This window comes from Nyctibius grandis, chromosome 13 (genome assembly GCF_013368605.1).
Source record: "Nyctibius grandis isolate bNycGra1 chromosome 13, bNycGra1.pri, whole genome shotgun sequence".
In the NCBI taxonomy this organism is placed as follows: domain Eukaryota; kingdom Metazoa; phylum Chordata; class Aves; order Nyctibiiformes; family Nyctibiidae; genus Nyctibius; species Nyctibius grandis.
The window spans coordinates 8,051,725-8,079,703 of NC_090670.1; the positions used below are offsets into that span (position 1 = coordinate 8,051,725).

The following is a 27,979-nucleotide window of genomic DNA, read 5'->3' on the forward strand; positions in this document are numbered from 1 at the left end:
TACCAAATAACATCAAATTGGAGCAGAACTGCACAGAATCCCACTCAACACATCCTTGCAGTCAGACTGTGAGTGATTCATAATTACTCTGAGTAGGGTTTTCCAAACCTCACTTCTACATTGGTGTCAGACCACATTCCCCTACTTTTTTATAGTGTCATTAGAGTCACTTAAAGTAAAACTGTGCCCACTGCTTCTGCTCTGTTCAAGAAGCATTAATTTTCCAGTTTAAACTATTGACCCCAAGTTCTGAACAGAAGGGTGGAAGCAGAGACAAGCTGAGCCTTCAGAGTTTACAGCATCCCCCTTTTGTCTCTAATGCTTGAAAGTAATTTACCATGTGGCATATCTGATCTAGGCATGAGGATAACTACTGCTGGGGTGCTTGGGCTGCAATCTCTTACATAGGGTAGAACAAGTAGAGCTTGTCTCAGCGAGGACATGAGAGCCCTTGAAGTATTCACTGCTCTGCCCTAACGTCACACTACACAAGGACAATGAAAGTCTTATGCTCCTGTGTCTATGGGTCCCTCCTCCATTGTTCCAAGATTTCAGTGACCAGCTATTCCAGTGAGAAGTCAGATCCATGAAACAGAGAAGGCTCCTCAACAATATCCTGTTACTTCCCTCAAAAGATCCCAGCTGACTGAATTAAACACAAAAAACATACCGTAAATAAAGTAAACATATCCAGTAACTATTCCCATGGCATCAAAGGCCGTGTGGTGAAACTACACCTAACATCAACTTTGACAAGAAGTCTTAAATTAATTTCTTCAGGAAACCTTTGCAAAGATGGATGTGGAATCACAGGATCCGTAATTACACTTCATAAACAAGACCTGATCATTTGGCAACTCTTATTTGAAGATGATGGATGACAATTTTTTCCTGACACATAAGTCTGTGCTGACTGGGGTTCCTCAATGGTCGATAGTAGCCCTCCTCCTACAGTGTTTTCCTATTGCATTTCTTGATACTTTAAAAAAAGTGAAAGGTATTGCTATCTCCCTCTAGGCAGTTATGTATTTGGACGAATCCAGCATTTTCCAAGTGATCTTTTGTTTTGTTAATCTCTTACACTACCTTTATACGGTTCTGAAGTGCATCCTGGATGTAGCTCCTCTTCTGCAGTGTAATTATATTACACTCTGCATTCCCTTGGTACCTTAGTCTAAATTAATTCATTCTTGAAAAAGCAAAAAAAAAAAAAACCCACAAAGGAGAAAGTTCTTGAAAGGTGAAAATGGGACCCTCCAGTGAGTCAGCCACTTCACACTATTAACTAGCGGTAAATGCAAAGCAGCTTACCCATTGCACAAAGAATACACAATATGCACTTACCACTGAGTGGCATACTATAAGTATGCATTCTCACTTCTCTCCTGGTAAAATTTTCATGGGCTTGCAACCTCTATAGAAAATACTGCATTTAGGCATTAAAACAACAGTTTTAAAGTTATACTTTCAGAAAAAGGACAGATATGCAAATATGAAATTCATAACTCATTTATTGAATATATATATGCAAGGATACCAATAAAAAGAAACTAATACTGCAAACTACAACTTTGGAAGTAAAGCCAATATAACAGGAACAAAATATACATAACATTGTAGATAGGAATGCATTTACCCTCTTTCATACATTCCTTGTCTTTACACCTAATTGTAAATGTATGCTAGAGCAAAAGCTGCAAATGTTAGCCTAACCTGAGTGCTTTTTGACAAGCAGCAGTTCTCCAGGATTCTTTAAGGGTTGAGATGTCACTGCTGACTAATGAATGTGCATACATATGCATATATAGAAACTGCTTCAACAAGTATACAAATCAAGAGCTGTGTTCTGTTTTTTAATCTCCATCACTAATACAGTGGAATCTGTTTCTGGTGACATGGAAGAAGAGTTACTGTTTGCTATAATGTACTTTCAGTTCTCTTAAGATTAATTTCATCTAATGAGGATTAATTTTCTTGTCAATCTGATACAGCATATTAATATTTTTGGAATGCACTCATTATCACCTGCCAGATAAGTCTGCTATTTCAAACAGATTATCACCTCTTCATCTTTCACTCTGGTTTAGCGTGAAGTTATTTTTCATATAGGCAGCAGTTCGAAGAAAGCTCTCTTTCTTTATGTCACGTTTTAGGGCCAGATTCGGTATAATCATACCATTCTAGATCAGCACAGCTCTTTGTACCTAAAGATCAGACTTTGTGGAGTGTAGGTGTAACTCCTACTAGAGCCTTATCACAGAACCTCCTGTGGACCAAAACCTGCTGAATGAGATCTTTTGATCACCTAATCTATTTCACCTTTGCTAGCCACACTGATGCTGATACTGAACCAGCCCTTCACCCTTCCTTGAAATGGAGTCATAGCACAGCTTACTGCTATAGTGTTTGACCATGCCTTGAGACTCTGGCATTACACCAGCTGTATCCTCAAGTTATTTGAACAATATCCTTCTGATGCCTGTCCTTCCTTGGTACAGTCCTTTCCTGGTATAGCACAATCGCAGATCTGTTAATATAGAGATACAGTGAGTTGGGGAGATCTGTTAATATAGAGATACAGTGAGTTGGGGAGAAACCTTCCTTCTCAGAGGGTTCCAGGCATCTTAAACAGCACACACTACTCTTGTGAGCAAAAGAAATGCCCAAAGGCCAAAAAAAAAAAAATAAATAAAGTGAAACCAGTTTCGTAAGACAAGTTCTGTTAAATTCATGAGTTCTCTGATTGTGAGATGAAAGCTGAAGGTGCCTATTAAAAAAAAAATTCAGTAACAAATAGACTGCATTAATTTAACTAGCTAATTTAAACATACTTATTTCACCTATAGAGCACTTTCATTACTTCTAACATTTCTGGGAAGGCAGTAGATGCTCCAGAATAATCTTCAATATATGCTTGCAAAGATTACATTGCTTTACCAAAAAAAAAAAAATTCAGACAGACTGTCTGAAATTCCAAGCTAAAATACACATAAAAAGACAGTAATGGCAGTATTTTGTCTTTAAAAAATGTAAATGTTGTATACTATCATACATTGTCATGCTTTTTAAAACTACAATTAAGGACATAAGAGATGTACAGTAAATACACTGCTGAGGTACATTTCTTCTAAATATTAACACCACAACAGAATTACTCCCCAGCAGGTGATGCTACTTGGGAACATATAAATACAATTTTTACATTGTAAGGCACTTTTACCCAGCATACATGAGTTGAAGTCAGTTATGACAAATTTGAGGCTCTTAAGAAAACAGATTTTTTTTCCATGAATTCTGAATTAATGACAGTTTAGTCAGGCCATCTCAGCACAAAGAGGTAACAGGTAAACCAGCCACTTACTCTTCTGCTACCTGAAGGTGAAGTGCTGTTCTGGTTCTTCAAGGCATGGAATGGGGTAATTTATTTCACAACAGATGAATTATTGGACTGAATATTATGCTAAACAAGTGACACACTACGAGTTAGAGCTCAGTCTCAAATACAATCAGTATGCTGGCAGATCTACCCCATGCAACCTTAGTTAAAATACAGTAGCTGCAAACAAAGTGCCTTTTTTCCATGGGAGGGCCATGTCTGAGGCACAAATCTAGAAGTAATTTGAACATTGAAGGATGTTATTTTGCATTCTAAAACTGTTCTGAGTGGCTGAAAAATGTTCATATTTTAGGAGAAACAAAACACCTTGATAGACAATTTCAATGATCGATCTGTCATTGCAATTCAAGTCACGCTTTTAATTTTGAAAGTTACAAATACAAAATAAAAATGATCAATGGCATCATGTTTAGAGCAGTAACTGAATATTTTCTGTACACAGCAATATTTCTTTCCAAAACTGCATTATTCTCCAGGAAAGCAAACAGAATTGATTGAATTCTAACAGGTAAAATGTTAGAAACTCCAATATACAGTAATTGAGTCCCTCAAGACATTAAGGGAATGCATAAGAAGACAAATGACACGTTAAATCTTTTAAAAATACAAGTAAAAAATGCTACAGAAACTCATGTTACAAATGAACTGTTTTTGCAATACCAATCACAGAAGAACTGTAGCAGTTTAGTCAAATCAGTGTATTTTGCTTGTTTCCTTCCCTCAAATCCAGAAGTTTTGTTGGGAGTTCAGAGTGAAACAAGTCAAAACCCTAAACAAACAATAAGGTGATGCAACAGACAAACATGTGGACTAGAGTCAGCTTTTTGGTTTTATTTAAGTCAGTCTGAAAATGTGCTTTAACAGACCAATTGAAGAAGCTAGTAGCCATTAGAAATGACAAGGTGTTTTGAAAGCAGTCAGAGCACTGATCTGTTAGGTTTGGTATAGCCTAGATCTGATTATTCCCTAAAGGAACATCAAACTCTAGCAAGTAGAATTCCATGACGTGATTGTTGACTTGACAGAAAGAGAAAAAATAATCACTAAAACAACAAGGATGATAAGCAAAGTTTCTCATATAGTGGTCATAAGATTAAAAAATAAATACCAATCTAGCAAAAAAGGTTGTTTCCTCATTCTTCTTACAGAATATGGGACCTTTACGCATATTCTGGACAAAACACGAAGTGTTCCTCACAACACAGAACACTTGAGGTATGGACGTCGGATATGGTGGCTAAATTCCATAGTGAGTTAAGAGTTGTAACTCTCTGAAGTAAAAGAGATTGGGCTGCAGAGTCCAAACATTTGTATGGTAAGGTTTTAATCACACTTAGTGAAGTGTTCTTTGTAAATCAGGGACACAGAAAGAGGTGGGTCGTTGGGGAAAGAATGAACTACAGCCCTTTGGCATGAGTTCTAAAGCTCACAGCTCAGAACCAACAGCTGCTCAAGTAAATCTCCTGCAAACAATGCTGGGCGGAATGAGCAATCACAACAGGAACAACCTGAAATGTTCAAGCGTGCTTCGGTGTACACTGAGTCCTTTTCTACTGTGTGCTTTGCAAGCAAAAACAGAGCGCGGCTTTCCCATGTACAGCCTCCGTAACTTGTGTATGAAGAAAATGCAAAATTCACAAAGTACCAGCTTGTTGCCACCACGAACTTGTCCATGTTGTTAATTAAACTAGCTAAGACCTTCCCTCATTGCATGAATCCACTAAACAACTTACACATTCCAAATCTTAAGGTTTTTATTCAGTCCAGAAATATAGATCTTACTTCATTTCAATGTCTGCCTTAACTTTTGACACTGTACATATTACATATCATTTATATAGTGTTTCATTTTTTCCAGACACTGCAGACTACAAACTACATAATATTGACATGTAAAACTCTGCCACTTACTGAAGGCTCACACACATGAACGTTTCAGGCAGTTCAATGAAATTTCTAACAGAGTTGGGTAGTAAAAAGTTACTAACCCTTTTCTGATTTTAGAAAACAATTTAAAAGAATTAGTAGTTATGATCTCTTAGCCATTCCCAGTTCTATAACTCTGTCCCTTGAACCTGTTTAAAAAATGATGAAAACAATAGTAAATTTAAAATCATACAGAAAAGCATTTAGCAGCTCTGACATTACATCTATATTTAGCGATAGAAATGAGGGCCTCCCTTCTCATACCGTTACAAAGTCAGATGGATTTAAAAAACAACAAATCCTCCCCATTTTTCTACAGTATGCCAATAAAAAGTACTTATCTGCATACACTAGATTTAAATACTTCACTGCAATAAACTACATTAAATGTATATTGCGTTTCAGTCTCGGTAACAGATCTGTCAGGAGTAACTTCCATACCTAGTTTCCATTGAGCTGCTGCTGAGGAATGTCATTATGGTCAGTGCCTGATTTGCCACGGCTTTTGCTTTCTCTTTCTTCATCCTCTTCATCTCTTTCATCATTTCCACTATGGTTTTTACAATAGAGTCTAGCACAATAAAAGAAACAGTGAGGACTTTTACTGAAAATATCTATCAAAACCAGACTTTTTCGCTCACTTAACGTGTTACAAGTCAATTGCTAAGTCTTTTAGCACATTCATGGTTTTCAGTCAAGCATCAGTTAAACTGAGAAGGAAAACAAGGTTGAAGACTAGCCAAGAAAACTTTGATCAATTCTAGTTTTCAAGAACCGCTACTACACTGCTCACAGAATGCCCTCTTGTGGGCACAGCCACAGTGGCAACCCAACCACAGCCAAGTCACTAACACCAGCAGTTCTGCAAGCAAGTTATGGGGTCCACAAAAACGAAAACAAGCTACAAAACATATCAATATGGAGGAATCATGAAATAAATTATCCAGGGTTTCCTCAATATAAATTACAGATTAATCAAGGAGGAAAATATAATAAGTCAATTAATTTTCTCATTTCTCACAATACTACTATAGAAATTTTAAGTTAGCAGAGTAACTGAAATATTTTGCAAAGTCAACAATTACTTAAAAATACCACTTTAAATGAAACAATATTCTGTTTTTTTATAACATATTTGACTAGCCAAGTTAGGCAGAAAAAGTACCATGAAATATTTTCACTTTCATTATAGATTCAAGAATTACATAGGTCCTTACTTATAAATTCCTCGTGACATATTCTCAATGTATTTAGCTTTGTCTTCTACTCCACAGTGGTAATGGTATGTTTTTATGCAGGCTTTAATTTCACACCCAATAGTAGCACCAGGCTGGCTGCAAAGCGTGCATTTCTGTGCAGGGGAAAGAAGAGAATGGCACTGTTCAGCCTTTCAGTCTCTTGCCTCTTAGTATTCAGTTTAGTGTTCCTCATATTTATAGCTACCCTTTTGGAACAGAGTAATTTCTGTGGCACATCATCCTTCCAATGAAAAGTTAATCAAAGATATCATAAACCAGAAACTATATAATACTAACCTATTAAAATATGAACACTAGGATTTACCTGTCCATTGCATTGAAAATTGCTACATGATTGCACGTATTATTGCATTTCCAAGATGATTTTATTGCCACTGAAGTTAGTACGCTAATATAGGAAGAATCTTAAATGATTTTTTCCCAAGGAACAATATTGTTAGTTGTTTGTCTTCTCCCCCCCCCAACAAATTCTTTACCACTTTAAAATCATCCTGAATTTTAATAAAATACATGACATTTTACCAACATCCCCATCTCTGAGGCCTTAATACGTTTTCATATTAAAACATCAGAACAGTTGGAAACACGTCACTGCAAGAACATATTCTCTAAGTTTATTTGTAGTTTTACACAGTGTGCTTTTAGTAACACAGGATCCAAATCTGTTACTCTCTTATAGTTACAGGAAGGCTAATAATAATTTACTATGTACATTGTCATAAAGAACCCTGAATACCACATGACCAAAACCCGCTAATTTTTAAGGTGATTCCTATCTGGCTACCTGTCCCAAAAGTAATAAAACATTTAAATTTTAGAAACATATGGAAAAGGTTGTTTCACAAAAGGAAGGAGGCAGAGCTGTATACACCTTAGTAGAATCACTAACATGTTCATCACATTCTGCAGATACATACCATTCTTTTTCCTCTCTTGATTTCTTGAAGTACAGTTTTGATATCAAAATCACCAAACTCTGCCCTTGAAGTTGTTGTTAGCTGGACAGTGCCAGAAGAGAACAACTGTAAAACAAGTCAAAATAATTTCAGGTCACCAACACAATTAGAAATTTTTCAATGGGCAGGAATAACTGAGTATTGAACATCCCATTCTGTGATCTCAGACAGCATGTGCTTCACCAACAAGCTAGGAAAAAAACCCATGCTAACTGACTAATTAGTATGATGAGTATTCCTTCTGAATCCCACCTGACTGCTTTAATTACATTTGTTGCCTTGGAGAAATCTATTTTAAAAGACAAAGCAGTAGACAAGAAATAATGACATGATGAAAACACCAAGTAATAAATGGGCAATATTATCAATTATACCACTGAACTTTTTAGGAATATTCCATTTTCTTCCCTGTGACATAAATAAAGTTCAGCTTCACAGCACAGCTGATGTCAACATACCTGAAAAGCCCTAAAGGAAGACAGTGGGGCACATAAATACCATCCCTACTATCGTCATCCTGATATATTCAGTTTAAACCGTCTTAAAACTGAAGCTCAGGTACACAAAATAGCGAAGAATACTCTAAGACTCAAGGCTCCTGGCACACACCGGCTCTCTTGCTTAGTGAGGCTAGGTATAGGAAGACACTTAATTAATACTCCACAGATTGCCTGGACTATTTATTCATTCTGAGGTACAACAGGAACCACTGAGGTTTGCTCTACCTCATTCATAGAATGAGTTATATGAAAGATAGCACTATCTGCTCATGTTCACTGAAATTAGCAGATTCTTTTCAGGCTGACAGTTCTATAAATGTGATTATCTAAAGGCAAGGGTTTTCTAGAACTTCCATGTCCCACACTACTTCAGTCACACAGCCTGAATCCACTGGTCAGAAAACTAACAAAGTTCATGGTTTCTTCCTGGATTTTGTCTGAATGCCTGTGGAGTAAAGGTATTTTATTTTTGGAGTGGATTCTTTTAGTTAAAATTGTTTTCTGTTTTTCTTTTTAAATATGGTGTATGCATTAGACATTAAGAGAGAGTTTTTAATAAGCTAAAGAGCCTCCCTGAGCTAATTCCATCTCTTAGCACGTAGCCAACTTTTATCCATATTGCCCGCAGTGAAAATAAATGAATTGCTCACTTTGCAACACTTCAGTGCTTAAAGAGATCATCAGCACACAGACAATACTCATGCATAATTACATGTGAGGGCAGTGTATTAAAACTTAAGACAGCAATTCAGACAAAATTCACATAACAGACTGGTGAACAACAATACTGTTACTCACCATGCACTTATAGTGTGCTGCAGCCTTTTTGGCATTAAATATATGAAGCTTTCCTCTAGCTTCATTTTCTTCTTCACCTGCATGACAGAATCCACATTTAGGTTTTGTATCACTGGGGCTGCTTCTGTGGGGAGACCTGTCTCTCTGAAAGAAAAACATTTTACTAAAACATACTGCTGGGTTAAAAATAAGGTTGTTATTTTAAAAGCCTGTGGCCACCAGCTGGAGGCTCAGACAAATGCAAATTTTAATAAAAATTAGATTTGCAGAGAAGAAATATGCAATTCTGTCTTCTAAGAAGTTTAGCATATTTACTGCTTACATAGGAACTGCTTTCTATTTCATCTGTGCCATGTGAGGACGTAGATCTAGTGTCTTCTGATTGCCCTTTTAAATTTGTTTTTCTTGGCTTTCCCTTACGACCCCTCCTTTTTCCTTTGGGAGGTGAAGGCTCCAACTCATGTTCATTGATACTTTCTTCTAAATCTGCTTTAGAAGTTAGAAAACATCATCAAATAACATTCTCAAAAATTTTATGCAAAACAAACAAACAAAAAAAACCCACACCAGACAAGAAAAAAACATAACCAATATTTTCTGTATTTTGGTCAGAAATAAAAATAGCAACTTTTCCCCATTTATTACAAACATGCAACTGCAGATCCTGAAAACATTATTTATTTCTTTATGCATATCGCACGGCTTTTTATCTTTATAACATATGAAGAAGGTTTAGCATTTCTTACAGCTTCTACTTTCAGACCCAAAATGTGTCCTCAGACACATTATTCACCTCCACTGAAAATAAGACTAGTTTAAACTACACTGAAACCAGAAAATGTTTTCAACCATGAAATAAGCTTTTAATTTTTTTTAAGATGCATAACTCCAGTGTAAATTGCCCTTGATATTATGCCAGCGTTTCTGAATAACACTTCTTTCCTTGTGTTATTAATTGATGCCTGTTGACTTAAGAAAAAAATTCACCTATTTTGGCTATAACATTAACATCAAGATTTAAAACTGAAATGTATTTTGCCTCCATGAAACAAATCTCAAATTCCTTTTTAGTTACAGTATATTTTTACATCCACAGCTAAAAGCAGCCGCCAGTTTACAGCCACACTGACAATACCCCAGATAAAGCATTTATAGACCATTAAGAATATAAGAATGTATTTTTTTTTAATACAGACATACCAAAGAGGTCTGACAGGTTCCTTTGAAAATGTCAGCTCAACTGCTGAATGCTACACAGAACTGTAGTCCAGTGTTCTGGCAGACTGTCCTTTTGATTACTCAAAGCTCTACAGTAAATACAGATCAATTCTGCAAACTTAAGATTGCTTCCAATATGATCCAGTGAAGTTACATTTGATATTGAATAACCAGCTCTACTCAGTCACTAACAGCTTTCCTAATCATCAGCTGCTCACAGGAGCATCTTTCTTTTTTCTTTTAATACATAACACCCACCCCTGCTCAAACTGCAAAGATATTTCCGTAGACTTGTTTAAAGAAACATGCACACACACCGCTGAAGAACTTGCTTCTCAAAATCCAAACCACAAACATCAATAGGAGCCCGCAAATGGAAGGAAATCCTAATCAGAAGATTTGGAACATCTACTTTATACATTAATGGGCAACTTAACTGTTGTGATATTATTATTATTATTATTATTTAAGCATTGCTATGACACTTGTCACCATCATATTGTGGTCTCACCATCCAGATAGGACACCTTTTTTTGAGACTAAATGCTGCTTCACCAGAACTCGTCTTTCTTATCTATTATCACATAAGAATCAAATCACATTTCTATCTCGTTTTTAGCAGTGACTCAACTGCACAAAAGTTTGAAGTCAAAGACTTGAGCATATTCCATAGCCATCAACTTGGAGTAGAAGACAAATGAACTACCAGCTCAAGGCCTTGCATACAAGTGTATCGTGTTAAGCTTAGTCTATCGTATCTGTCGCTAAGCCCCGAGAAAGCTACAGCTTCTTGCACATTTATTAATGAAGGACAGAAAACTAATCCAAATGCATCACAGGTTATCCTGAAACATAATTCCCCCAAAGCTTTATGCTGTTGTATGGTTCGAACGAGGCAAAAAATTGAGAATAAGTTAATACAAATCTGCAAATTATTTTGGCTTAAATTGACAGATCATTCAGTTACATACAGATATTCCCAAATTGCTACTAAAATACATCAGTCTATCTACCACCACATTCCTATGCTTTAAATATATATACTATTATTTTGTAATTACATGACAAAAGCACCATTTATTTTACTCTGAAAAAAAGAAAATAAAATACATGATGACATGGATTACCTAATGAAACAATACGTTTTACATTTTCCTCTCAGAATTTACTATCTAATGTTATTTTTCATTTATCATTACTTGCTAAATTCCCCAAGCAAGATTATGCAATTTAGATACCATACCTCTCAGACTGCATATAGGAAATTTTATTACAACCTGAAAACCTCTTGCACAGAAGAATTCTCTTTTATCTTGTCCCTCATCATATGAACGCTCCACCAATGTATTAAAATAAATTTGTGAATCTTTGTCTCTACTTTTACATTTACAGAAATCAGACGGTTATTCTACAAAAAAAAGTCTTACAAAAATGTGACTATGGAATTCATGACCCTTTAAATAACATCAGTAAAAAGTTAAAAATATTCCTTCCAAAATCATTCCACCCATTTCCCTACTGTATTTGATGAAGCAAAATGTAAGTCCGTACACCAACATTCCTTATTTTTTCCAAAGCTCCTTGTCAATTCTGTCAACCATAATGCTTTCCACCTCTTAGCCTACCCTTATTTTCTAAATAACGTTAAAGCATATCCTGAACTCTCTACAGTCACACTTTCAAAACTGGAAGTGAATCATAATTGCTAAAAACTAAGCACACGTTATAAAAAACAACTTTTTATGAAAAAAAGAAATGTCACAGCCTCCTTATATAAGTTCATAAGTGCTATTTTTCAGTCTATAATTATTAGAATATTTAAGATTTGAAAAGTAAAAATGCTATATTCTTAAAAGATGGTTTCAGTGTAAGATAAAAAAAACATCAAGCTTGCACAGCTTTCCTCAAAGAAGAACCCCCGTTCTGTGCTCAAAACTAGTACTTCCAAAAAGTTCAGAGTTCATTAAAATCTAGATACTACACGACCCCTTCATTAAAATAAAATTCCTTGCAGATTTAGGTCTCCTACTACAAGCGACACGGACCTACAGATTAACACCACCAAGATGTGAGGATCTGCTCTACCACTTCCATCTGCAAGAACCATACCTCAAAACATTAAAGTTTCTCTCATTTTTAACATCACTATGAACTAGCGTAACAGTACAGGAAGAAAGAGGTTGTAACCAGCTTTTAAATACACCTGCCTCAGATGGTCTTTACTGTTTAATATACAATTTGGTTTGTGCCTTATCCCTCCCCTCAAGCCCACTGCCAGCTTACCCTGTTTCCCTGGCATCTGATGGTTAGGTGTTTCCAACTTCTCATGTCAGCTTGAACTAAGGAAAACACAAAAAGTTGTTCAACTCCTCCCTGACCAGATGACGTTTTATCATGGATATCACCCATACTCTGAATCCCCTGAGATTCCCTAGATATTCTTCAACTGCCCCCCATCCCATATCCCATTACTGCATCGATTTTTAAAGTGATCACAGTATTCTCAACATAACATTATCTAAAGTCTTCAAAGGAGGTATCTTATGAGCTTTCTTCAGAAGGCCCTAAATGGTATATCTGAAAAAACAAGCTTAATACGCAATACGGTCTGAGAAGGAGGAGTAGGGGTAGAAATAGAGAGGAAACACTCTACGTTTTCAAAAGCACCTAAGAGTACAATATTGTAAATTCAGATGAGTGGAAAGATGAGCAGCAACAAGCCCCAAATTTGCATTTTAGAAATCCATGAGCAGTACAAAGTACCACAAAAAGAAGACTAGCAAAATGCTGTATTACATAAACCGTTATCAGGGCGACTCAGCTTCAGAGAGAAATCTAAAAATTCTCCTTTGATCATGACTAGAAAGAAAAAGGATCAAGATGTTTTGCTGTTTAAAATAAGGCTTGGCAGAGAAGAGGTTGAGATATCACTGATCTATTCTATATTGCATCAGCTTGAAATATACAGGGAATCACCCTTTTCCAAAAGCTAGGTTAAAGCAAAGTAATAAAAGAATTAAGTGATTTAAAGGTTGTCAAAGAACAAATAAAAAGAGGATGTGTACAATAAAGGCTAGTACTGCTCTCTGTATCCACCTCCTACATCACCTTAAACAATAGACTAAGTGAGCCAGAAGCAAAGGGGGCAAAGTCTGTATGAGGAAGATAATAAACAAAACTGACTGGCAAAATACATTTGCAAGTAGGACTGTACATAAAAAGAAGCCAAAATGTAGAATGTGGAAGACATGCTGTCATGTAAATCTGAAATCACACATATGTATTTAAAGTTTTATGTAATATGTATTTAGACTGCGTTTGGGATAAAAGAGAAACTCTGGTAATTACAAAGAACATCAACCTTACTAGATTTTTAGAAGAGAAACAGAATATAACAGAGAAAGAAAAAAGTACTTTAGCATGTTAAAGTAAGATGTCCTTAAAATATGGCTGAAACCCAATAAACCATATGTGGCAACATAATTATTTTAAATTGAAAAGTCAAAAAAACTGGAAAACCTTACTGTCCCAGTAGTCAACAATAAAAATGTGAATGCATCTATAAGCATTAATAAGAACCAGAGATTTGCATAAAAGCCCCTGCAAGCAAATACAGAATCAGGTAAACTGATCATGAAATAATAGTAGCTTTTATCAGCAAATGATGTGAAATTAACAATCAAAATGCCCAATATATTTTTTAGTGTTTTGTTTGTTTGTTTGTTTTAAATGGAAAAAGACTAAGTTACATGAAACATACCTAAACTGGAGAAAGTAAGAGTGGAGAGGAAAAAAATTAAATTACTCCTTAGGTCTCATCACTAATATGTTTTTCAAAAGTACCTCAAGGATACCTCAAGGAACTAATGACTCTTGTCCAAAAGCTATTTTTGACTGAATAGTATCTCTGTTATGAAGTACCTGAGATTATTTCTTTAATTAAGTACATTTAACATAGAAAATGAATAAAATAGTCCTTCATAACCATACAATCTGAGTGCTTTTTCAAGCAAACAATCGTTGGCAAGGACTGAAGAGACAATACACTTAGCTTATCTGCATGATCAGAAAGCTTACGACTACTGGTATGACAAACCTGTTAAGTATGAGTTAGCTGACCACGTTTCTATTTATGTAACGTCTTGCCTAGACAGGAAGGAGAATTATAATGTAAACACCACAGGACTGCCCCTCAGGTAGCACAAACCCTTCACCACATTACTGTTACATCTTTTCCTTTTCCATTAGCTGTGTGTTTTTCCATAAGAAAACACCATTGTGATGCTTCTGCAAAATACCTCATTAGTCTGTAACGGACCACGAGGGGATTGCTAACTTACTGCCTGTTTCTGTTGTAACGCTACGTATACATTTGATGCCACATTCAGAGCAGCATTCTCTGTAAGACAGACAAGAAGGCTGAGTTAGCAGATCCTAGGAAGTTTGCTACCATCCACCAGCAGAACTGAAATCACACCAAACTGCAATGTTACGGCAACTTTTACACCTGACTGCATTAATGCATACAAAGTTAGGCAAGCTTATGCTGTGAACGTTGTTACAGAAAAACGCAACTATGAACAAACACTGATTAAAGAATCCAAAGATGAATCAAAATGTTACCTAACTATAATGCCAAAAAGTTTTGGATGATTTTCCTGCAAGCTTCTGGCTTACACAGTGCTTTGGAAAAGTACTCTATTTGATATAGATTGCAGCATCTCTAAATAGGTCTCACAGAGAAATATTATCCTGACTCAACTTACTGAGCAGTATGAGAAGCATAGATTTCATGTTTGATCTTTAGAATAACATGAAAAGGATGCTGAGACAGGGAATGTCCTTATTTCCATTGTGGAAACATGATGCCCTGAGGCTGAGTACAGCTACAATAGAAATTATGGACACTTTATTTTTTGACCCCACAGTTCCAAAGCATCTGTTTTAAACATTAACAATAGATAGTCACATGGCTGTCTTCATTATTCTTTGTTTTACTACTATGTAACAGAAGAATGAAATTACATTCTTATCTTAGTTTATATTAAACTATTCCTGATCAGCTGGATTTGTTTTAAATCTAACACAGGGGCCAGGCCAGTCCCACTTGCAGGGAACTAAAAGATACCAGATTTTAAATTTGTCAACAATTATTTCCAGTATACATTGGAATAAATTCCAACAAGCAGTTCCAAAACCTTAGTTCAACAATACTCTATTCTTCAAAAGGAATAAATACAATTGTATCAAACTGAACAGTAATTCAACTAATAGTTAGCTGTCATAGTTTGAAAGCACTGGCACCAATTCCTGTACCCTATTATGTACTGAAAACTTAGACAGCTTGCCTAAATTATGAATTAAACTATTACCTGAAGTTCAGGTCAGATTTTGTTAGATTTGTAACCAGCAAGACAAAAATCTAGACATGAAGCTTTCAGTAACTTGGTCTGCTCCTCTGAGCAGGTGTCTTCAAATCTGTTGACCTCACAGCACACAAAGTGTGAGGGTACCTCACTTTTACTGTCCTTTTTCCTGTTACTGGGAACCCAGCACAGAAGAATCACTCTGAAATATATATATACGCAAAGGAAATATAGAAGTGCAATTCTCCTGTGCCACCAGAAGGCTAGGCCATACAGATAAATCGGACAAACCCAACAATCTGCTGAAACAGATAATGAATTTAAGAGCACAATACTTCGCTGCCATGTTTCATATTTTTATATTCAAAGAAAACAGAAGGTAGTTCAGCAACTCCTGGCAATTAAAGGCAAATGAACTCCGATCGCTGATTAATTTTGTCTTGATGAGTAGGGAGATACTTAGTCTGATGAATTCTCGCACCACTTGAACTTCATGACAGCAATAAATAACACCTAAGAGGTCCTTTTTAACAGGTTTTAACTGGGTAACTTTAATTCCAACATAGGTCCTTCAACCATGTTTCCATGCAGCCTCAAGAAATTTTCTTTAACTGTTATTAAATGGTTATCAGATGTTCTTTTTAAACTAGAACTTCTAACAAAAGGTCCATTAGCCAGATCTCAGACTTGAACAAGTATGCCCCCAAAAGCATCTATTTTCTAGGGGAGGGAAGGAAAAATCTCACTATTATGCAGCAGTACTGCCCATAGAAAATAAACTGTTCTGGACTGCACCAAACCAAACACTCCTAAAAACTCTTCCAACATCCACTAATAGAAGTAACGTAATAAAAATATTTGGACTGCAATAATTAAATCTGGATACAGAGAACAAAGGATAAAACCCCAGATGTTCTGCACTGACTAAGAAAAAAAAACAAACCAGCACCCCAGAGCACAAGCAATAAATTTCCATTAAAAAGGACTGATAATTCCAGTGCCTCTTGTGCACCTACACTGAGTGACATAACCACAGATAAGCTTTAACTATTCTGTTATGAAAACACTGCTGAGAGCAAGGATTCACCAAAATGAAACAAAAACAAGACAAAAAAAAGCGCCACTATGTTAGCATCTAGTATCTCTAGCTAGTCTATTCACTCTTCTCTGCAAGTCTTTTCTGCTTTCACAGACCATTCTTTCACGTTTAAACTCCCCTTTGTTATTCACATTTTCCTCAAGAAATAAACCAACAAAATACATATTAATCTCACCATCCAACATCTTCCGTTACCATTTCACTGAGCAAACGTCAACATTTAAAATATTAAGAAACAAACCCTCCCAAGTCCCTTGTTAAACTCTGAAAACCACCCTGTATATCTCTGTCTTCTAAAGGTAATTAGTTTTCAATGTAGCAAAATACCATTGCTCTGTAAGTGGAGATAATGGTTTCTGAAAACTCTTAAAGAAAAGCACAAGTTCAGATCCTGCAACGAATTCCAAGCAGAAAAAGTCATCAATTGGCATTGGCTTCCATGCAGAACTGGAGGCATTTTCCAACAGATGTCAAACACTGAGCCATTTGTGAATAAGTATAAAAGATTATGTTTAAATATCAGTTAAAGAGATTAATCTCTCTCTGGACTCAAATGTCTTTCATATTCTGTTTCTGCTAACACGCAAAACAAACCCCAAAACAAAGTGCCAAACTACAAGATGATGTGGCCCTGTCTCTTTGGACAATTAATATAACATGTATATTGCTTTTCTTGTTTAAGCCTAGTAAGTAATAGCAAAATCAGAGAGTGTTTTATACAAAGCACACCACAATAATTACTTAAATAGACTAAAAAAAAAATAATCAATTTTCATCTGGGATTTTCTACTGCCTTCAATATCTTTCTGAACATAGAAGTAGAATCCAAACCTTACCATTACTATATCTATTACCCATAGCATAAAAAGTAGTATATTACCTTAAAAATACATTTGGCAGAAAGTCACTGAAATAATTCATGAAATTTGATCTTCACTAAATAAAGTAATGTAGTCCTCATTAGTTAAATCTGATGACATTTCAGTTGAAAGTAATGCAAAAAGTAAACTGACAACTGTTTGCTTACCCAAATTCAGATACAGTAGAAAAAAAGGAAAAAGGTAAAATACCTGCATAAATACACAATAGCACAACTAGTTTGGAATTTTAACAGACCACGTGATTTATCTACATTTGTGGCATATCACCCCTTACACATTTCACTACTCTCCTCTGCAAAGATGCACAGCTTTTATGAATGTATCCATACAGCTTTTTTTGCTTATCAAAATGACTCAGAAATATAGATATAAGTGATTTGATCACAAACCTTTTCATTTACTATCGGGTCCTTCTTATCTGAAGAGTTAAACTCTATGTAATAGTTCAAAAAAGGAGTGAATATTTAGGAACATTAGCAATAGCAAAAATCAGCTGTTACCTGACAAAATATTTTAGATGTTAATATTGTGAATATTTAACTACAAATATAAACCAGCTTCTTCCTAGAAGGGAATGCATTACTTCTACCCAAACTTTGTTTTGACAGAACATCAAATCTTTCGAACATCCTAAAATTTATGGTTTGGGTTTTTCTCCACCTCAACCAATAATTTTTAGAGAAAATACAGAAATCAGATGGGCTTTCAAACTCATTGTTTCTCAAAAAAATGTAGATTTAATTTTTACTGAAAACATTTATATTCTCCAGAAAAATTAGATTTAACCAAGTATCTTTCTACAATGGGAAAAATTTATATTGAATAATTTTACCTTCAGAGTTATGCGTAGTTTTCTTGTGTTTTCGACATAAAATCCTATAAACAAAGTAGTTGAAAACTGTCAAGTCAGTCACGATTCACAGATTATTTACTCATCTTTTAAATTTAAATGCCAGTACATTTTTCTCCCACTTGTAAGACTCACTGATATACAAATCTTGCAGTGAAAATATGCTTTTCTAGCACATCATTATTTTGAATGCCACAATCATCATTAGAATTTTTTTGCAACAGTTTTGTTTAGATTCCAAAGTGGGGTTTTCTTGTTTTGCTTTGTTGTTGTTGTTTTTTTAAACAAATAATGTGAAATATAAATACAAAAATAAACATAGCAAATAAATAATAGTTACATGTAAATGCCTTGTGAAGGTTTCTCTCTTATCTGAGCTTTATCATGCAAAGCACAGTAATAGTGATATGTCTTGTGACATGTTTTCACATCACAGCCAATGGTTGCTCCAGGACAATGGCATAAAGAGCACATCTGTAAAGAAAAAGAAAGTCCAATTCATGTTACTGTTGGCTTAGTACTTCTGAGTTCAAAAATAACAGTTACCACTCCTGGTGACAAAATAAACAGTTATGCACTTGGCATTACTCTTCCTGCTCTCAGGTGTTTTTCATAACTCATTTTAAAATCAAGGAGAAATTTGTTGTAATTATGCAACAGTACAATAACCACCATACATTGATTATCAATTCAATGAAGAAAATAAGTAATTTACTTTTGTGGAACATGTTTGATGAAAGTGACACAGCTATTCACCTAAATATCCCACTCGCACGGATAGTCTGTTTGTACTAACCATTTCAAAAAAGTTAAAATCAAAAAGTGAACCTGTTTAATTCTGAATTACATTATAAAGGCAGGAGAAAAAAAGAGAAGACATCCATTTGGCAATGAATCTTGCAGTCAGAAATACTGATGACCTGCAAATTTACCTTAGCCTCAGCAGCTAACTTTACCTCTTTTTTCTATACAGTTATTTCCTTAAGTCATTTCCAAAACACTGAATTTAGTGAAATATGTTAAATGCAATGAATTCACTTCAATTAGACTAAATTTTGCTCTTTATACTTATATTGCAGAAAAGGTTAACTAGGAGCCTGTTACTTTACTCTTCTTTCCCAATAATTAATTCTTCTCATATTAGACTCATCATTGCTTAGGACACACCAACTATCGTGCTTCTAAATTGTCTACTGCTGTTTTTATATGGTGTTAGGAAAGGAAGTAACTGATAGTATCATTATATTTTTCACTATCTTATTTTTTACTGATATAATATTGCCCAAAATCTCAGAATTTCCCACTAAACTCCCCTCCCAAGACAACCAGAGCTTTTTATTTGTATCCTGCACGTTGCCCTGCCCCCAAAAGGTTACACTTAATTCCAAATCCATACGCATGTGCGCAATGTGGGACACTCCCCACATATACCTTTGTGGAATACACTTAGTCTAAGCACTAGCTTAGTCAAGTTCTTCTTGTTAGTCTCAAATATGCCAAGTAAATATACCACCGAAGTTATGTATCACCATCCCGTTTTTCAATTTTAACACAGTTAACTGAACAGTAAAAATGTCAAAGTCTTGGACCATCTCCATTTACTCCTCTGCAAGCTCTGAAACAGTATAGTTATATACTGTTCTCTAGTTGTTATCTAATTTGTATGAGTATTTTATCTCATAGATTTGTTATACATTGTGGTTCAATATATAATAATGGCTGATCAAAGCTCTTTGTAAAAGCCTAGGTTGTAATTGCATTCATCCAATCAATTTTAGTCAGTACTTCAGTATTGTGAAAGTCAGAAATGACTAAAAGAAAACTTTCTTTTTACGAACACCATGAGGTATCTGTATAAACAAAACAGACCACAGGAATTTTTATATTGATTTACTGGTCTATGTTTCCTGACAGTAATAAAATATTTATTCCGTTGGTGCAAAGTCCTGCTGTCCAAATGGTCAGTGTCAACAGATTAATTAATTCCCAAGTTATATCAGGTATATGTGAAGTCTGACAAGCTGCAAAATAGGTAAGCTCTTTAAAAAAAATCCTCCCATGCACTGCTAACAGAAATAATATCAGTGTCTTGTATTCCCAAATGTTTAGACTTCACAAGTTTTTATGACTGGCCTATTAAGGTTTGAACCTACAAGCTTTTCTCAGACAGAAATATATTACCATCGGAAAGGCTCTACATGTCAGTCATTAACACTTCAGTAATTTTCAGTGCATACCTGGTCAGCAGCAGCACCTCCTGAAAGAAGGCAACTACGTAAAATATGTCAGCAGACAAATTTAGTCCAAGCTATCAATATAATTACTTAACCAAGTGCACCATGCTGAGATATTTTTGCTCAATGTGTTCCCACATAAAAGAACAGGCTAGAACAGAAAGCAGACCTGAGAGGGGGTATTTGGGCTAACTATAAACATTTAGCTTTAAGCTTCCTATACAAATCAACGGAGAAAGACAGATTCCTCCAGAGTAATTCAGAGCTGTAGTTTTCTGACAGCTACAGACAGACATAAGGCACCTAAGTTAAGATCTAAAATTATCTTGTAAATTCAATCCAAACAGGAAACATCTCAGGACCATGAATCTACTAGGTTAACCAGATCCAGGCTTTCTGCAAAAAGCTGGACAAAGTGCCTGGTATGTACAGCTAGTTGCATCAGTGAAGGAACATAAAGAGGTTCAGAAGCAGAAAGAAACCACCAATGACATAAAAAGAAATAATTTTCAGAAAACATTTAAGAGACCCAAGAATCAAAAAGTTTCTTTGTGATCTGTAGTTCTGTTTACTACCATGTTCTTTAAAAATTCCTAATCACAACATGAATGACTTGTGAATAGTTATTTCTTTATGCTGCAGCTAATTAGAGCAAATCAAGTTCCCTGCATTGGAAAAGACTCAAATGAAACACTGGAGGAAATATTGGACTATTATTATATAATCGTAGTTCTACAATAATACTTCAGACTACTCTTAGTAGTCCAAGAACTGGTAAATATGTAAGAGTGCTTTAAATAACTAAGCTGAAAATTTTTCATGTGAGGAGTGAATTGATCATTTGTTAAAAATATTTTGAAAAAGTCTCAGTCATTTCCCAAATGGAAAACAAGTGGTTCTACAAAAAAAGTACATATCTTGAATTAGCTTCTTGGGAATTAAAAAAAAATCACTGCTGCTCAATTGTCATGAATTTAGTGGAGCTGTAATCACTATTGTACCCACGTACCTCATAAGATGCCTATGTTCACAGAATCATCTATTAAATCAACATAAAAGGATGCAATAAAAGTACCTCTGGTAGTTAAAACCAGACTTTGGCAGCAAAACCAAATACTGGTAAAGGCACAATAATACCCTCGCCAGGTCCCTAGAATGTCGGTTTCATTCTGAAATCTTACAGAAAATATGCAATAGAAATTACTGGACTAGAAACATAAATTTAGGAAATGCTATTGTTTATATGCAGCCCATCAAAAGGAAAACCAGGCATATTCTGTAAATGATTTTTCATATTTGCTTGGAAAAAACTGCCTATCTGCTGCAACCATCTGCACTTGCCAATGAGAAAAAAGTGACTGCAAAAATAATAATTCTGGATTTACTTTTTAATAATTCCATTATTAAGCTACAATTCTTAAAACAACAAGTTTACCTGAGAGAACGTGACTGAAATAAACCTGAATAAATGTGACTGAAAAACTGAAACTACTTTTTATCCTTTCCTAAAGACTATTCAAAGGTTGGTTAACTGACATTTAAATTTCATTTCACTATAAGTATAATCATATCTACTGAGGTTTTCTTTTCATAAATCTAAGACCAATTTTAAGTCAGTAAGTTCTTCTATAAGTTGCCTTTTACCTTAGAGCTCACACAAAGGCAGCACTTTAAAAAAAAAAAAGTATATATAATACACTGAACAACTTCATGGTAAACTTTACAGAAGGTAAGAAAATATTGTCTCCTATTTTCAAGGGCCAAAAATAGAGACTTACCAGTTTAGTGCCTCTCTTTATTTCTTTCTGAATATCTTCAATAGAGAATCCACCAAGACTCTCATTATCAGTGTGTGAAGATACCAGTGCAGATGAGAACAGCTAAAATTATAAAAACAAAACTTATTTTTTAAGTTTTAGGGGTGTAAGTGATATAGAACGTTTATAGATATGAAACCCACCAAAATTTCAAATTAGAGGGATTAATCATTTGTGCCAATGCCACAGCTGGTTGCATTTTTCACTGCTTTGTCATCTTTTACTAGGCTCACTCCATCCCTTTCCTTTTTCCTAAGGGTTACTCACCATACACTTGTGATGTGCTGCCACCTTCTGGTTCTCTGACATCAATAATTGTCCACATTCATTATCTTTATTAGATCTACAAAAACCACACTTCCTTTGTCTTGAAGAGACTTTTTTCTGTCCAACTGAGCTTGTCATGATTTTAAATGACCTTAGAATGCCACTTCAAGCCTCTCAATGCTACAGAAAAAAAAAGGTGCAATCAGCATGTTAACATCAACAAAAGGCAAATTAACTCGGAGTTTTACAATTATAACATTGGTTGCTTGAAAATTATCTGTCCCTTTTTACCCTTTTCTTTACACTACTACCATATATCCAAATAAACATGCACTCAACAGAGGCAGTATTTTGCCAGCTTTTTATGGAACTGTATCAGCAAGCAGAATTTTTTTAGGCAAGAAAGTTTGAACATTAAGATAAAATTTATGGGGAAAAGAAGAAATAAATGGAAAATACAAGTACAGCAATCATTAGAGGAAAAAGGTACTGCAACTCTTTCATCCCATTCTTATAGTTATTATTTATTACAGCAAAGGAATTTGTAGAAAATGCACTACCTGTGCATGCAATAAAATTTATGCTACTGAACTTCTTCAAAAAGAGAAGCAAAGAAAAACCCAAGAGTCCAGCATAGCCTCCAGAAGAGGTTAGAGTGTAAAAGCTCATAAAGCAGCACAGCAGATAAGTAACTACCCTCAGATGAGGGTAGAGATAAGGAGATAAAATGTTACCATTTTAGGTATTTCACAGATACACTGTGGCTAGTCAAAGAACATTAGGAACAAAATTTAGAAGGATCTATGACTAACCCGCTGCAATGGAAACCTTCTCGACACACAGTTAATTCAGCGGTACCATACTAGTTTTCAGTAAGCGCATGAGAGCTGCTGCTATTCTCATCTAAGAAAAGTAACTTAAAATTAAACTCAACATGAATCACAAACTTTTCATGTGTTACCAGCAACACATTTTAAAATATAACACTGAGGTCCCAATCCCCTAAGCAGGCAGACACTGCAAGTTCAAAAGTGAAAATGCCTAACAAGCCTAGGTGCTTCTTGGCCCAGTATTAAGTAGTTTGTGTTCATTTGTTTCTACATCTCTCAATAAAAGAAAATATCATCCTCTTCAAATAGACTTGCTTACAGCTTTTTACTTCAGAGATTTGAGCCTTGCTGTCAGAATTGGCCACAACTGCAATAAAAGCATCCACCTCAGCCTTTGTCTATGTTAGACTCATCTAAATAAGAAAAGCCATCATATAGTTTGATATTTCTGTTGGGAAAAAAGATAAAATTCAGCCATAAAAATAGCAGAGTGGCACTACATCTGGACTGCGCTACAATGGCGATCCGCATGAACACGCATCACTGTGTTTTGAAATTTGCACAGGCAAACCTGCCGGCTTCTCCGTGCTGCCAGGCTCTCCTCATACTGGTATCACTGTCTTTCTCATCGAAAGCAGAGGAATGTCATTAAGTTTCTGTCAGCATATACTCCTGCTGAAAGACAATCCTTTCAGATTCTCTTCTGTTTCAACAGATTTTCACAAACTGAGTTTTAACTGTTTCTCTTGCAATGTTTACTACAAAACTCCCGCATCAAAAGGTGTCTGTCCTGTACCCAGTGCCTTTGCTTTATCAATAGCTTCATTTGCTTTCTTTTGTAACTGGAAAGCAGTTTACTAGCCGGTGACGCACACTCATAAGAAGAATGCATAGATTTCAGATCTTGCTGATTTGCACAAAAAAATGTGCCAATCTGGATAAAGTAGTCACACCCTTCTGCAGTGGCAATAGAGGGTTCTTAAGTGTGAAACACAAAAGAATTACTATACTGTATTCTTCTAAAGAAAAAAACAAAACAAGACAGTTCTGTAATCCCTTCTGAGTAGCAAGAAGGAATGGTTTCTGAAGGAAAGATACACAGATTTTCAAATGTGAGTTTTTTAATTTTTTTTTTAAAACTTAAAAAAATAGTATTTGGAAGCAGGAAAAATACCTACAAAAGACAACTAAGAAACAATATCACAAAGATTTCTTGTTCTCAGGTCCCATTCAATAGTGCAACATAGATCACACAGTGATGGGTTAGAAATATATTAACAAAGTAATATAAAATGCAAAAAATTCTGCTTTGGTATAAATAATTTGATATACACACACACACACTCATTTGGGTCTACCTGTTTAATTTTATATCCAGATGATATTATCATTATATTGGCAGCAATGATAGTAGTTCTTAAAAGGAAGATCAAGGATTTCCTTGAACACATGTGCAGGTTCTACTGACTTACAGGAATAAGAATTACTACTATAAAAATAGCTATCCTTCAATTTAACAAGAAAATTCATATTTTAGAAAATGCAAGTAATTTCTAGAACACATAAAAATTTATTAAGTGACTCTCACCATCTTCAATTTATAAGAATTGTAACTTTCCAAGAAACAAGATTATAAAGAATCTTCTCACAGCTTCATGCCTTCCAGTGCAGTAACAGACACGAGAAGGGACGTCAGTACAGCGACACTAGAACCTGACATAACCTAACTTCTTTAAGTACTTTTGCATAATTAGATTTTTTTAAGGCTCACAGTGAAGTTAAAAATAATGCCAATATTTACTTGATGATGCATGCATGTTTGTTAAAACAAAAAAAAATTAAATTAGCAAATACTAAGTTTTGGAATACTTATCAATTATAAATAATTTAACACTTGAAAAATTATTCAAAATGCAAACAGACCAAAAAGCATCAGAGTATACCAGAAAGGAAACTCACATTCTTTTCATCATCAGATTAAATTACTCTGAAAGCATTTTACAAGGATATTTAAAAGTTTTCTTTCCAATCCTGCGTTCTTTGCATGCGTTTTCTGTATCACTAGGCATTAACACTAATTATACATTTCTAAGGACTGTAGAAAAAAAAACTGAGCATGAGAAATATTTCAGAAGCATTTCATCTGTAGACCTCTCCCTAAATTATGTTTGCTTTCTCATAAATGTGAGAAAACACTACCCTAGGATCACTTTTCTTTGTGCCAAAATGCACTTCTTATCCCATCCATTTAAAAATACTAATTTTCTGAAAAAGATGAACCAAGTTACGCAGCTATACCATAGACCCATAATTCTGAATGCAAACACTCAAAATTCTGTTTTCATCTCTCGAGTTAAATCAGCCAAAAGTAACTAAACCAGTTTGCCAAGTATCAAGCTACGTTTCATTGGAACGAGAAAAATAACGCAACTTAAAACCAGCTCGGTATTACTGTTTTCCACGTTTAAAAAGCTAACAAATGAGTAAGACTTATAAAATAGTGTTTAAATATACCGTTGACAAAATCTTGCTTGTCAGCTTTGTCAGAGAAAGTCTTAGAGGTTGCATCACACAAAGCAATGTACTATGGAATCACTGACTACGAGATTATGCACTATCCCTACCAAAATTGAACACATGTACTACAAAACACAGACTGATTATTACATATAGATGCATTTTCCACAGGCTTGGTCTAAAAAAATGAGAAGTAACATCTACCCTAAAATCACAAAAGAAGAAACTCACTCAGTGATTTCTTCACTCAAAAATTTTCGTTCATTTGCATTCATCTTTCTTAATGCCCACTCTAAGGTATTCAACACAGCGCTTCCCCAAATAGCACCTTTATTTTATCTTTAAAGCAGCATGTTTTACAAACTCATACAGCTTGCCTACTGTTTTACTGAGTTCTAGATAACAGATTTTCAAATGTAAAAGAAGAGTGCAAGTTTAATGACTCTCAGGCAAAGAAGGATGCTCTCGGTGTACGAGGCTTTATTCAGCACCAAAGAACGGAAAGTAACCTGGCTTCTAATTTCTATTTATTGCCCAAATATGTTTCAAGAGCTACTGCCTGTTTACAGGAGTTAAGGCCTGACTTGTATTTCCAACAAAGGACACTGACCTATATGCTATACTTTCTCAAGTAAACTTTGTTTTGCTGCGTGGCCTGTATGATTACAAAATCGTACTTTTAAAAATTAGGATTTATATTTGTCCATGAAGAAAATTTCAGACACCTGAGGAAAACCTACAAGAGAAGTATAGAAGCTTTGTAAAATTTCATTGAACATGCTGAAGTGGTTTGGACTCTCAGGAAAAGCTACAGAAAATATTTGCGTTGATTTTTTCAAGATGCTCACCAGAGATACTAGATTCTCTGTTCAAGAAACTTTCAACAGCTTTCTAGTTTCTAGGGTCAATCATCCATTATTAGGGGCATTATTTTGGAGAAGGGGGAGTGAAGCTGGGGAGAAGGGAGGGATCTTGTAGGTGCCCGTAGTTGAGAACCCACAGCCACAAGTCCCATGGAAATCTTTACCCAAGAGTTACGTTCCCACAGCATCCTACAGCCACTATAAAAAGTAGGATAGGAACTTATCCGTGCAACTTCCTCAAAAAAAAAAGAAACCAAAGGGGAGGCAAAGGCAGAGGGACGGGGGGAGGCCCAACCCTGGAAAGTCTAAACAATAAGAACAGAGCAGGTAACTAAAAATTACACAGAAAGAGCCCGCGGTAAGGAAGATCTGGCAGACAGCACAGATCGATCTTCAGGAAAGTTTACATACTCCCACGGGGAGCGGGAGATGAGCCGATAACGGCACCTCCGCCGCTCGCCTCCCCAGGGGGATCGATGGGGCACGGCACGGCACCCCTTTGGGGAGCGACTGCCGCGATTTCCCCCGCAGGGGCCCGGCCCCAAGCACCGGCGGGGCCTGACCCCTCTCCGACGGAGGGCCTACCGAGGGGGGCTCGGGGGAACGCGGGGCTGCCGGGGAGGGCGATTCCCCCCCGGTTCCTCACCAAATTTTGGGGGAAACGGGACTCGGAGACAAGGGGGGGCGGATCCTCCAGGGAAGGAGGGAGCGGGCCGAGGCGGGCGGAGCGAGCGGCTGCCGTCGGCTCGGGGGGGGAAGGGGAGGCGGGTAACGGCACCGGGGGGCGCCCCCTGAAGAGGTAGCGCTAGGTGCCCCGACCCTCCCGGGGCAGAGCGGCTCGCTGAGGCCCAGAGACCAGCGGCGGCCGGCGGCGAGGCGGCAGGAGAGCAGGGCGGGCTCCCCAGGCGGGGGGCTGCGGGCGGGCGGGCCGGGGTCGCCGTGCCTGCCCCGGGTGCGCGGCAAAGAGGCGGTTGGGCGGGCAACGAGGCGGTTGGGCACCTCGGTCGGTCACTCAGTCACTCACCCGTGTGGCGGGTGGGGGCGCCGGGGAGAGGAGCAGCTCGGGCACACCCCCACCCCCCCGTCACCGCCGGTCGCTCACGGCCGCTCGCTCGCCGGGACCGTCCCTTTCATTCGGGGCAGGGGACGCTGCGCCGCCGCCGCCGCCGCCGAGCGCAAGCACGCACGCACGCACGCACGC

At 36.4% G+C, this 27,979-nt stretch overlaps 1 protein-coding gene across 3 annotated transcripts; it reads right to left on the reverse strand.

The window, feature by feature from the left end:
- Nucleotides 1–1,493: 1,493 nt before the first annotated feature.
- On the reverse strand, nucleotides 1,494–27,979 carry PHF6 (PHD finger protein 6). Of its 3 annotated transcripts, none has more exons than XM_068412075.1 (11): nucleotides 27,803–27,979; nucleotides 22,569–22,748; nucleotides 22,263–22,364; nucleotides 18,591–18,724; nucleotides 18,233–18,276; nucleotides 9,159–9,322; nucleotides 8,837–8,980; nucleotides 7,500–7,604; nucleotides 6,541–6,674; nucleotides 5,765–5,894; nucleotides 1,494–5,472 (listed from the first exon to the last, which is right to left on the reverse strand). In XM_068412075.1, the coding sequence occupies exons 2-10, from the start codon at nucleotides 22,704–22,706 to the stop codon at nucleotides 5,765–5,767; spliced, it is 1,095 nt and encodes a 364-aa protein (XP_068268176.1). In that variant the 5' UTR covers nucleotides 22,707–22,748; nucleotides 27,803–27,979; the 3' UTR covers nucleotides 1,494–5,472. The 3 variants fall into 3 exon arrangements, with proteins under 3 accessions (XP_068268176.1, XP_068268174.1, XP_068268175.1); XM_068412073.1 differs by having other exon boundaries at nucleotides 9,159–9,325; XM_068412074.1 differs by having other exon boundaries at nucleotides 1,494–5,894; nucleotides 9,159–9,325.

Coding starts and splice junctions, on each gene's coding strand:
- PHF6 (XM_068412073.1), bottom strand. CDS start 22,706: ATGACAAGCTCAGTTGGACAGAAAAAAGTCTCTTCAAGACAAAGGAAG. Junction 22,365..22,568: donor CAGCACATCACAAGTGTATG/GTGAGTAACCCT, acceptor TTATAATTTTAG/CTGTTCTCATCTGCACTGGT. Junction 5,895..6,540: donor ATGTCACGAGGAATTTATAA/GTAAGGACCTAT, acceptor TTATTGTGCTAG/ACTCTATTGTAAAAACCATA.